Genomic DNA, 11,962 nt, shown 5'->3' with positions numbered 1-11,962 from the left:
GAATATCTCGTGCCTCCGTGCCATTCCACATCCGTTGTCCCCTCGCGCGTCGACCTCCACCGCCTTTTGATTTTTGATTAGTCGGCGTGATTATTCTGACCTTGAGGCCATTCAGCATTTCGCTGCTTATCAAAATTACTCTTCTTTTTGTAAACTATATACTGTTTTTTTATAAGAAAGAAAAAGAAGAAGAGTAGTTTTTCTGAATGGATGGCATCCCTCCTCTTTTCTGCCTAAAGAAACTAGATATTCTCAAAAAAAAAAAAAACTAGATGTCGCTGACCCAAATGTTCCTAGTTGCGAATGGATAGGTTCCATCCTTTCTTTCCTTTCCTTTCCTTTTCTTTAACTGCACCCATCCATACCCCATATGCATCATCACACAGTCATGCCTCTGACCCACTCAATCCTTCATCGATGACACAAAAAGAACTGTAACAAAAACCATACGATTTTATAAGTTGGGCACATGAACAATATATGCCCGTCCATGTGCTTTGCCATCAAATAAAAGGACAATAAGTGCGTCGTAAACAGATCCGCCGTCGTGTTGCTTGCGTTGACACTGATGCTAAAAAATAGCTGTGAAGGAGTGCCTGCCCGACAGGGGCCGCCATATATAGTCCAATCAGAGAAAACAAAATAAATAAGATGGCGTGCATTAGGTTGTAAGCTGAAACGAGGTAGCGACCCCACAGTCCCCCAGCTGCTAACATGGACACAACCAACCTCTGTACGTGACAAGTACAACTTCTTCATCAATGATGAAAGGATCAACTAATTTATTTATCAATAAGCATTTCTTTTACACTTGGTCAGACTATGCCCGGCTTAAACGCCAATTTTACAATAATGCGCACGTCGATCCGTCCAATAGCAAGCTACAAAGCCACAAGGAATTCAAGGAGGAGCTAGCTAGCCATTCGACCCAGCAGGTAGCAAGAGCTCCTCCTCCATGGCCACCGCCACCTACCCCCTGCTGGTGCTCCTCCTCCTCGTGGCCGCCAGGGCGGCGCCCGGCGGCGGCGACGGGACGACGCCGTCGGCGTACGAGATGCTGGAGCGGTACAACTTCCCGCGGGGCATCCTGCCGGCGGGCGTGCAGGGGTACGTGCTCCAGCCCGACGGCGCCTTCGAGGTGTACTTCCCGCGGTCTTGCGAGTTCCTGCTGGCGAGGCGGTGGCTGGTCCGCTACGACGCGAGCGTCTCCGGCTCGGTGGCCGACGGGAAGCTCACGGCGCTGCAGGGGATCAGCGTCAAGGTGGCCTTCCTCTGGCTCGGAGTCGGCGAGGTGGACCGCGCCGGGGACAAGCTCAGCTTCTACATCGGGCCCCTCGCCACCTCCTTCCCGCTCGGGGACTTCGCCGAGAGCCCGCGCTGCCGCGGCTACGACGACTTCACGGCGGCGGCGGCGGCGTGATGAGATTTCTTAATTAGCGTTTGGTATTTTTTTGAACTGTGATTAGCGTTTGGTATTATTTGTGTATCTGCCTTATGATTTAAGCTGGCTAATAGCTGCTTGTGGATCGATCGAGAGTACGAGCCGGCGATTAGTTTTTCTTTTTTATTTGTTGTTACTTATTAACATACATGCACGAGAAACGGGAGCAAGTTGTTTGGTAAATCATTGTCCTTGAAGATGCTGCTTCACCATTCATCTTTTGAGGAATTATATTCTCTGAGACGCTGACTCGGAGCGCGCCTTCTCTTCATCTGTGATCCGAGTTGTTTGCGTTTTGCAGAGCTGGCTGTGTTATTATTAGTGTTGTGCACCCGGGTCTGGCGGTCTGGGCTCCTCCCATTGTTCCAATATATATGTACTCCGCCACGCAGCGACCATATATAGTCACCAAGTTTTCAGGACACGACGGAGATCCAAAAACAAGCAACAGGAAACGCCGAAACGGAACCGTACTTGGAATGAGTTTTTACACTGCTGCCAGGACAAAAATGTTCCTGCGTTCCTGGAACCCGGTTACTATGGCAGCAACCCATGCTGCAACATGGCCGGCGAGGCGGCGACACCACAGCAATCTATAGAGGCGAAGGCTACATCAGAGAGAATGGAGCACCATGGCGCGATGGAGGTAGTCCAGCGGGAGGTCGCCTACGTCAAAAACGGTGGCGGACTCTCTCCGGAGACACTCTTCGCTGAACAGTCTCCACGTCACCTTCAGCCAGCAAGACAATACCACGGCCAATGCTCAGTTCCGGCCGTGGAAACGATCGTGAGAGGCTAGTTGGAGAATTCGTCTGTCTTGTGAAAGCAAAATGTGTGCTGAATATAGACTCTTCTGAGATTGCTTTGCTTACTATCATGGGTAGGTTCCTGTGGAGGACAGTTATCTAAAGAACTTATTATATGATTTGTTTAGAGAATATAAATGTATTTGAATTGAAATAAACATCGTTTGAGCAATTAGACAGGATATGATCGAGAAGCATCGCAAGCGGTAGGCAGCTGATTTAGTGCTTCATCATTACATGCCTTGCGGTAGTTGTGGTTGCTACACCTGCTGCTAGGCATCTCCGTTCAATTCAGCTACACGGGCATCTAAAAGCAGATCATTTGTCATCTCATCTCACAAGTACTAGTGTACAACCAAACAAACTTATCAAATACACCGACATGGCATCTTAAGTGAAACTGGGAAAGCATGTCACCTAGATTCGTTTCTTAAACCCACAGAATTTCTTGATACCTTTTCTATAGGAACTCGCCTGCCTTGTTGCTCTTCCAATTTCCAAGGCTGTTATTCCAACGTGTTTCTAGAGAAAATACTACAATTATAATCCCTCCGTCCCATAAAAAAATGCAATTCTCACTTCCCAGGAGTTAAACAATTTCAACTTTAAACAAATTTATACAAAATAGTACAACATTTATACTATAAAATAAGTATCATTGGATTAATTATATAATATATTTTCTTATTAAATTTATTTAGAGATATAAATATAAATCATTTTTTTTATAAAATTTGGTCAAATTTGAACTTATTTAAAAAAAGTTACATTCTTTTTGGGACGGGAAGTATATGTTGCATCCCAGATCCCCAGTACACAGCTTTAAACTGACAAAAGCAACACTTGCCCATTGACACACAACCAAGTTCGATGTGAAAGGCTGACAGGCCTCGTGTAGTCATGTAATGTACACAGAATGGAAAACCAATTCTGAAAAATATATATCCAACCATCGCGCACCAAGCAAACACACCGACAGACTACAAGAAAACAGATTGCGGATTGTTTTGGTTGCACTGAAATTACAGAATATTGAACAGAGCGTGCAGGTATTATTCGTTACCGTACAAACGAGCCTGCTAAGTACAGACTGATCTAAACTTGGGCCAACAATTGGTACCACATGTTATCCGACAGATTGACTCGTCTTCGCATACTCTTTAGCCACTCTTTCAAGGTATGCTCGGGAATTAGTAAGGGTGCCACGGATTCCACAAGAAAATGATGCGTGTAATGTACCAAGTGATCTTGAACACCCAGAGTGGCCATAGAACTATCCAGAACAAGAAAAGTTCAAACATTCGATGACGATACAACCAGCCTATCTTACAATAGGAATTTTAAATAATCAGAACAATTGTATCACATCAAACTATCAGTCCATAAAGTCCCAAAAAAGTTTCGTGGAAAATTTCAGTACAGAACATGATCGCATTCAATGACCTTGAGGCATTGAATCAACCATGGCAATGAAGATGTACAGAATTAGGAAAAAAAAGGATGCAGTATTGTACAGAGAAGGTAAGTAACAACATACAATTCCTTCACTCCAAAGATTTGAGTAACCGGAATAAACCAGCTGCTTCCCTTATCCGTGAAAATTCAATACAGAATACTTGTACCTCAATGAAAAGATCTTGAACTGCACTCAAAGAAACATGCACAAAATTAGACTCGCCCATTTGGAAAAAATAAAAGGAAAACTAAGCAATTAACTTAGTGATGGCTGATAAGGTACAAAATGCAGCAGACCAGCTATTAAACTCAGCTTCTTTCAAAAAAGTGAAATAAATAACATATTGCATGCCAATACTGGTTATTTTAGGAATAACAGCCTAAATGTAACTATATTAGTACATTCATGGCTATTGTCAAACAGCAGCTTCAGATCTGATAGAGCCATATTATTCAGAATTTTCCGAACATATAATATAGGCATGGCAAAACATACACAAAAGGAGGGGGCAATGAAAACCAAAACAAGCCATTCATTCAAGAGAGAGGCCAAAGAAGTGTTACAGTTGCATGTCCATAGGTTTCCAAATCAAAGAAGAAAGCTTAGCATGTTCTAACCATGTAGACCAACTGGTGGTTTAAGAACATTTGCATTTTCAAAATGCTGAAGGGGATGAAAAGCAAGATAAGTAACCAGCATACAAAAGAGTGCACACAAAAAATAGCATACCCAGTTGTAAAGAACTAAAGTAAAGGTGTAGATAGAAATACTGCACACGAGGTAGAAAGCAGGGATACAAAACTTGTAATGTTGGACAGCTAATATTTTGAATCAAGAATGCAGAAATTGCAGCGCTTCAGCAACAGTACCCAGATCAAAAACATGATTTTGTCAAGCATACAAGTGAACAATATATATACTCACCATTTATAATCTTGTTTTGGATAAGGCTCTGCAGGAAAACACAAACTAGTCTCACCAATCTGTTTTGCATGTACTTATCCTGCTCATAAAAAAGAATCATCAAGATAAATATTTCCCAAGCATTAAATGAGAAGTCCCAGATTAGCCAATAAGCAAAACACAGCTTAAAGTGAAGCACCACATTTCATAAACCACCAAGGAATTTATTTTGCAATAACGTAAAACATATAACAGAACTGTAATCTCGCACACATCACTAGTGATTTGACAAACTAATCATAAAAGCACTGATATTGCTCACAGAATAGTATAAGTAAATCACTTATTCCTATGGGCATTGTAATAAACAAGCACATGAAGTAGAGGCCTCACATTACCATGGGGAATGCAGTCAACGTTAAGTTTCCCCAGTGGAACATATCAAATATTCACAAAGTATTAAAACTCGATTTATTTAACCATCAATTAAGGTGTGACGCTGTACCAAAAGGTGGGTCCGTGTCATTTGTATCAACTTCAATTAAATGAATCAAAAGAAGAACAAACCTTAATGTTTTGACATGACTGGATACAATTTGTGATGTACTCGTGGACAAACTCCGTTGGAAGATCAACAGCAGTAGTAAGCCTGTTCACAACTTCCATAGAATGCAGGCTCATGTCCATATGCACAAGACCAGCAAAGTAACTACAAAAAATGGTTATTAATCAAATAAAGGACAGGAAGAAGGCGGATTATGATAATTAAACATATGACAAAGAAAAGAGACACACCCTGAAATGTCAGGAGAGTTAATTAACTTCGAAAGAACCTCAACAGCAATGAGGGGATTGTGTTCAACAAGATCCTGAAACCATACAATAGTTCTGCCTTCTAAGACCAAATAACATGAAATATGCGAGAACTCGACATTTTTAAGGAGTATTCATACAGGGAGCTTCTGTGGAGTCATCCCGCAGTAATAAACCAGTTTAGGATCCCTGGCCATTTCTATTATGAATTGCTGCAATAAGCTGCGAACAAATCAGGCATGTACCATTGGAAATATCTTACAAAACCAATGAATATGTGCAATAAAAGCCTAGGTGCAATAAATTTATCCATCACTGAGGCTAATGAAGTTACAGACTTCAGAAGGAAAAAAGAGAAGAAATCATCATCATAGGAACTAAACATGTTGCATTACAATTTAGTAAAGCGCCCATTGTTATCTGGAAGAAATATTAGAATGTAGCAGTGAACCTCCTGTTGGGCAGGTGCAAGTGGACCTTTTACGGCTCTTGCAATCAAATCTCGGATAGCAGCCCCTCGACTCGTATCAGCACACATGCTATAGTCCCATAATAGCTCGTGGTTATTGTCAGGGTTCAGCCATTGTAGCTGCATGTTCAGCAGAAATTAAGTTACATGTAGAAACAAAGCTGCGATGAAGATGCAACTTTTGACTTGAGTATTTTACCTCCCCGTCTAGTACAGGAAGTCTTGGGGGTGTTGGCCGAATCCACTGAGGACCCAACCTCCCCCCCAATTTTTCTTGGAGTAAACCAGCAAGAGCAGAATCTCTATCATCAGAAGCAGATTTCTGTTTGCTTCCAGGTAATGATATCGCAGACCTTATAAGATCACAAAATCAATACAGAAGAATAGATCAATGGACTCTAGTGTCTAGAGTCTAGACACCACAAGATAAATTAAGGTGATGGGGTGTAGATGAGCCTACATACTCCGATGAATTTGCACAACTTTGAGGCACATCTGGATCTGGTATAACACTTCTAACAGCAGCAGGTCTGAAACTACTAATCTGAGGCTGAGATTGTACACCGTTACTGCAATATTGCTTCTCAAGTTGTTCCCGTGGCAACAAGACCTATACAAAAAGATGAGTACATGAACAATTGCAGGAATGGTGCATTCAATCAATTCCTTTACTTAATCAAAACTTAATAGCATTTTACGAAAGTAAAAGCCCACCTGAGATGCTGAAACAGACCCATTTAAGTAATCTACAGCTGACTGATTCAGGACCTGAAACAAAAACCATTGCTGAAATATGCAACTATGCAGTTTCATTTCTCAAAATTGATAAATGAAAAGCCAACTTCCAAGCTATTGATTGCATCTTACAAAATTTGACAGTAAAGATGCCTAATTATTGAGCTGTATGCAAGCTAGCTGCACCCAAAAGCCTAAGCTGATAGGGAAAGGCATCCAATTCACTTATACTTTAACACTAATGACCCTTAATCAGTAGATGTATGTCATCATAGGAAAGGAGAAATATAATGTATATGATACTGTCATCCTACATCCTACCAGATTTTGCATTACTCGTGTTTATAAAGAAGCCAACGAAAGAGAAAAAAACCTCATTATTATTGTCTCCACCAGGTGAAGTCAATAATTGTTGGACAAATGCCCGTTCTGATCTATCCGATGCTTCATCGCAGGCTCCCTGTGCATAATTAACAAAAGAAATTAAAACTTCAAGCGTGAAAAAATGTTTAGTCTAGTGTCTTCGGACACTGGAATAAATGGATTTCAAGGACAATTGAATCATGTTGCTTGGCCTGTGCTGCAACCATATGCTAAGAATAAGAACAACCGTTAGCTGATAGAGCCAAAGGCAAAGGTAATTGCCATACAAAAATAGCAAAGCAAGTTGCAATATCCAGTTTTTCAACATGATGCTAACATATGAAAGGAAGTACTCGATTCTGTTTCTGCGCCACTAAAAGTCCAGTTACAAGAGGAAAGGATCCAGCTATGAAAGATATTCAATCAAAGCTATAAAAAGTAGCTGTACAGCATCGTGACAGCAAATGAACAGTAGTTGAGTGATATATGATTGGTTGGAACAAATAAAAAAAAACGGGCATACCCAGTGCCGTAGGCTTCCCGCACTGTGCGGGGTCTGGGGAAGAGTTGTCTTTAAGCCCCAAGCCTTACCCACACAAATGTGTAGAGGCTGGAGCTCGAACCCGGGACCTTCCGGTTACAGACGGTAGGCTCTACCGCTGCACCAGGCCCGCTAATCAAAATTACGGTAGATTGGTTGGAACAAATATCTAATCAAAATGCGAACAAACGCTAATGGTGTTAAGAAATTGCCGTTACAATTCAAGAAATACCATTGGCCAGTCCAGTTGATTTAAAAATGATTATATATATATATATATGAAAAAACAGTTGCATCAGCTATTCATAAAGAAATTGTATACAGGGCTCCACAGTCCAGCTGTTTGATTTAGCTAACACATACAAATCAAATAATGCTCTAAGTCTGCAATATCAGATTCCAGTGATAAAATCTGAGGATTAACATAAAATAATAAAACCATCATGTGGACCTTACATGTGAACTTCAATACCAGATCAGGAACTATGGCAAATGCTGGCAGTTCATATATGTGTTTGGTGCTAGTGCCGTGCAGGTTGGAGAAAAAGCAAAATACTAATAGTTCGTGTCCAGTTCATCATAAAACATATGGAAGAATATTGCACTTCTACACATGTATATGTTTAAGTATGCTGAATATAAAAATGAAAAAGGTTGGAACTCTTCCATCATAACCCAAACCACAATAACAGACAAAAGAAGGTGCCGAAATTAGCTTACATTTAACAACATAGGAATGTATGGATTCGCTGTCTGTGGGGAATAGCTCTGATGAAGAATTGCAAATGCAATTAAACGACCAGTAGGATGGAACATCTTCTTGTCCTAGTCAAAGGGCAATGTAATATATCAGATTTGTAGCACGGTTCCTGTGAAAGCACATATATAATCTAGAATCTCAAAGTGAACAGAACAACCAACCAAATTCCCAAAATGAACTCAAGGTTGGTGAATAATATATTCCTAAAATTTTGCAAATGCAAGGTGCAAAAGTGCTGTTATTAAGGATAATGCCTTTGGAAACACCAACTATTATTGTCACAATAATTTAATCACAAGTCTTGAGGGCATTGTTGCTACAGGACAGCATAGACAGTGGGCAATTGTCAGTACATCAAAGGTTCTGCAGCACATCCCAACACTTGCAGAACTGTAGCAACCCACTAGATCAACTACAGCATGCACCGCTTAGTGGAAAATCAATACATAAAGAATCGCACCATTTTATTTTCATCTAGAAATAATTTTGTTACTACCATAAGTGTAGTATGGTTAATGGAAAATTTTAACATGTTCTGTAGGGAAAAAAATTGGTTGCTCACAAAATCATTGAGCCTTGAAAAATGAGAACAAATCAAGTAAGACAACTTAATTTTGACGAAGGGGCCTAAAAGAACTGAACACGACCCAGCTTCATCAAGGATGAAAGCTCTTTTCACATTGCACGATTGAATAACAAAATCCAAAGCTTGAATTTCATCTAGCTCATTGTTTCTTGGAAATAAAGAATAAAGTTCTTGTCAAATGTGTAAAGTTCGAATTCATGTACTATACATGCTACAGAAATTAAAAGGTTGAGCTGCATTCTAAATATGGAACCATTTCCTTGCATTCCATAACAGACCAACAGTAGATCAAAGTGAAATACTAGTCATACTCGCACCACCAATTTGGCAGTATTACTTTACGAGAGACTATAAGAGCTAAGAATACTTGCGCAGATTCTAGTTTCAGGTCACATGAACCATTAGCAGCATGTTCAATAATCAATAGGGTGGTCCATTTAATCAATTCAAAACGAGAGTGGATCTATGAAGCTAGCAGTGTTAATCGTCCTCTCACACACGCAGTGGATCTAGCTAAAAGCTAGTAATCCTCGTCCGACATGGAACTGTGGAAAAAGAGTTTAGACCCAAGTTCTTAATGCTCTTTCGATCTGATGACATTTCTACAAGTAACAGATTAAGCAAACAGATGTGATGAAGAAAACATTGTTACTGGTGCTTGTTTGAGTTCGTCTAACCAACGCCTAAGCCCCAGTGACTCAAGATCATCAACGACACTAAAGCAGCTGCAGCAAAGAGATAAAATCAAGTATCCATTCGGTATGAAATTATCACCAAGTGCAAATGCAAACAAAGCTGATGGAGCTAACAATGTCAACATGAAGGCACAGAAAGAAACTCCAAAGGCCCTAACTAGCAACGAGCACAGAAATGGTCCTAAATGTACAAGTCAAGCGATCGATCCGGGGTCAAACTCAATAATTCAAAATTCAGAAGGCATCCTGAGGAAAACCGAAAGATGGCGAGCCAGTAGCCTCCAAAACCCACAAATGTCAGCTCGGCCGCAACCCGCCAGTCCATTGGAAGCCTGAACCCAAATCAGCAAGCGGAATCGCGAGGACGCAGCAGCATAACTCATCCCGATTCGCGCCCGAACCCTCCAAGCTAAAATAGCCTCCAAGCCACCTTGGCGAGCCCAAAACCCACCGAATCTGGCTACCGAACGCAAACCCTAACCCAGCCAACTCAAGCTGGTCCCCGATCCGTTTCCCGCCACGAAAGCCTCCCGCCCAATCTGACAAAACGAAGCAAGCGAGCGAGCGAGCTGAGGGGGGGAGGAGCGAAGGAGAGAGAGAGAGGCACGGGGGCGGGGCTGCAGCTTGCCTCGAGGAGGAAGCAGAGCGCTCCGCCGACGCGGAGGCGGCGCTCGCGGGGGAACCGCGCGAGGAAGTCGGAGACGACGTCGGCGAGCGGGCGTGCCGCGGCGGCGAGCAGGGAGAGGAGGTCGGCCCGCTCGTCGGGCCGCAGCGTGGGGACGGGGCCGCACGCCGACATGGTGGGCGCCGTCGTCGTCAGGGTCGGGGTCGCGGTGGCCGTCGCCGTGAGGGACGGCGGCGAGGATTTCTCTTTTTCGGCTTGAATTTTTTTTTCTTCTCTTCTTTTCGGAGGGTCAGTGGGAGGAGTAGGCGCGCGGCTCGGCGGGATGTGGATCGGACGGGTGCGGCTGTGTGGGTTTGCTTTTCTTTCCATTTCGCCGCCTTTTTTTCATTTTTATATTTTTTTAAAAAAAATAAAATTTCAAAAATATATTGTTGTTCCAAGAAATTTCAAAAATGGACCATTGTCTCCCATAGGGAGGGCGACAGGGCGGGAGGGCGACAGGCCTGTTTTGTACCCACCACCAACAGGTACGTATGATGAATATGTACCCAAATATATGACTTATAAGACGATGATTAAGATATCTTAATTGCTACTGCATAGGGGCCACACAGGATACCTTTGAGGCGAGCTTCGAAGACTGGAGTCGGTTATTTTCTACACTCAACCAGCAGGCCGATCCTACCTTCCAGACACCAGTGGCCACCGGACGTCCAGGTAGAGACGTAGGGCCTCCAGACCGACACACCTACCCTACAGACCACGTCCACGCACAGCGTAAAAGAGGTCGACATGGCCGGGGTGGTTAGGAGGTGCTTCTAGTTGTTTGTGTATTTTTGTTATGGACATATCGTCATGTTATACTTATTTCGTTCTCATGCATCACCTATTTCGTTTTCAGTTGCGTATGTGTATGAATTGCTAAGTTATACGTTTCATATTCATCTACTTTACTAACAGTTTTTTTTTCTATCCAAAATATTTAAAACCACATCTAATGTCGCACTGCCGCACTGACGGTCAAGGTTTAACTTGCGGGAGGGGCTTGCCGCCCCCCCTGCCGGGTGGCGGGTAGGCCTACCGCCCCGCCACCGGGCGGCGGGTACCTGCCGCCCGGCTGCCGGGCTGCAGCCTCCCCAGGAGCCAAAATGCGATTAAAAATAAATTTTATTTATATTAAGGTACCTACCGCCCGGCAGGAGGGCGGCAGGGGGCCGCCCCGCAGCCGGACGGTAGGGGTATAAATCTGAAAATTATGAAACCGAAAATATATCTATATAAAAAACGATTTTAAAAAATATAAAAATAAAAAAACGCCCAGGCCCGAGCCTGGCCTTCTCAGTGACGTGGGATGTAAGGCAAGGTGTCCTTGCAATCAGTATTTGGCCTTTTCAATTACGCAATCACTAAATGTCTAATCAATTGTTATACGGAAATACTACATACTGATGTCTGGAATTTTTTTTAAAAAAGAATGCTCCAACGTATATTGCAATGGTTAATTATAAATATTACAACCACTATTTCCACATGTTTTATAATGAATGTCTTATGAAACATAGTGTTAATGTTACGGCGGGAATTTTCTATTTTAGAGTGGAAAGACACAATCATTTTTACATATAACTTTAATGTTACAAATAGTAATAACTGATATTTTGCACTAGTAATTTTTAATGTTTCGTCGGAGCGTCCATGAAGATTATTATAATATATCTATCTCCCTAGCTGTCTCTAGGAGACCTACTACAACATCATTAGAGGCCTTC

General features: G+C 42.3%; 2 protein-coding genes across 9 annotated transcripts; one reads left to right on the top strand and one right to left on the bottom strand.

Annotated features, from left to right (window-relative positions):
• Positions 1 to 749: 749 nt before the first annotated feature.
• Positions 750 to 1,638, top strand: LOC120666637. The gene has a single exon (XM_039946527.1). It carries the CDS (start codon positions 956 to 958, stop codon positions 1,418 to 1,420), a length of 465 nt encoding a protein of 154 aa, XP_039802461.1. The 5' UTR covers positions 750 to 955; the 3' UTR covers positions 1,421 to 1,638.
• A 1,517-nt stretch (positions 1,639 to 3,155) lies between these two features.
• On the bottom strand, positions 3,156 to 10,479 carry LOC120666635 (CCR4-NOT transcription complex subunit 11-like). 8 transcript variants are annotated; one of them, XM_039946520.1, is made up of 13 exons: positions 10,197 to 10,477; positions 8,248 to 8,352; positions 6,997 to 7,083; positions 6,603 to 6,656; positions 6,353 to 6,498; positions 6,088 to 6,241; positions 5,815 to 6,008; positions 5,560 to 5,641; positions 5,402 to 5,475; positions 5,174 to 5,315; positions 4,628 to 4,706; positions 3,785 to 3,889; positions 3,156 to 3,572 (listed from the first exon to the last, which is right to left on the bottom strand). In XM_039946520.1, the coding sequence occupies exons 1-12, from the start codon at positions 10,365 to 10,367 to the stop codon at positions 3,792 to 3,794; spliced, it is 1,386 nt and encodes a 461-aa protein (XP_039802454.1). In that variant the 5' UTR covers positions 10,368 to 10,477; the 3' UTR covers positions 3,156 to 3,572; positions 3,785 to 3,791. The 8 variants fall into 8 exon arrangements, with proteins under 8 accessions (XP_039802454.1, XP_039802456.1, XP_039802455.1 ...); XM_039946522.1 differs by having other exon boundaries at positions 3,156 to 3,568; XM_039946521.1 differs by having other exon boundaries at positions 3,156 to 3,520.
• Between the last annotated feature and the right edge of the window lie 1,483 nt (positions 10,480 to 11,962).

Source organism: Panicum virgatum, chromosome 3N, assembly GCF_016808335.1.
Source record: "Panicum virgatum strain AP13 chromosome 3N, P.virgatum_v5, whole genome shotgun sequence".
NCBI classification, from domain to species: domain Eukaryota; kingdom Viridiplantae; phylum Streptophyta; class Magnoliopsida; order Poales; family Poaceae; genus Panicum; species Panicum virgatum.
This window is presented reverse-complemented; position numbering and strand designations above follow the sequence as displayed.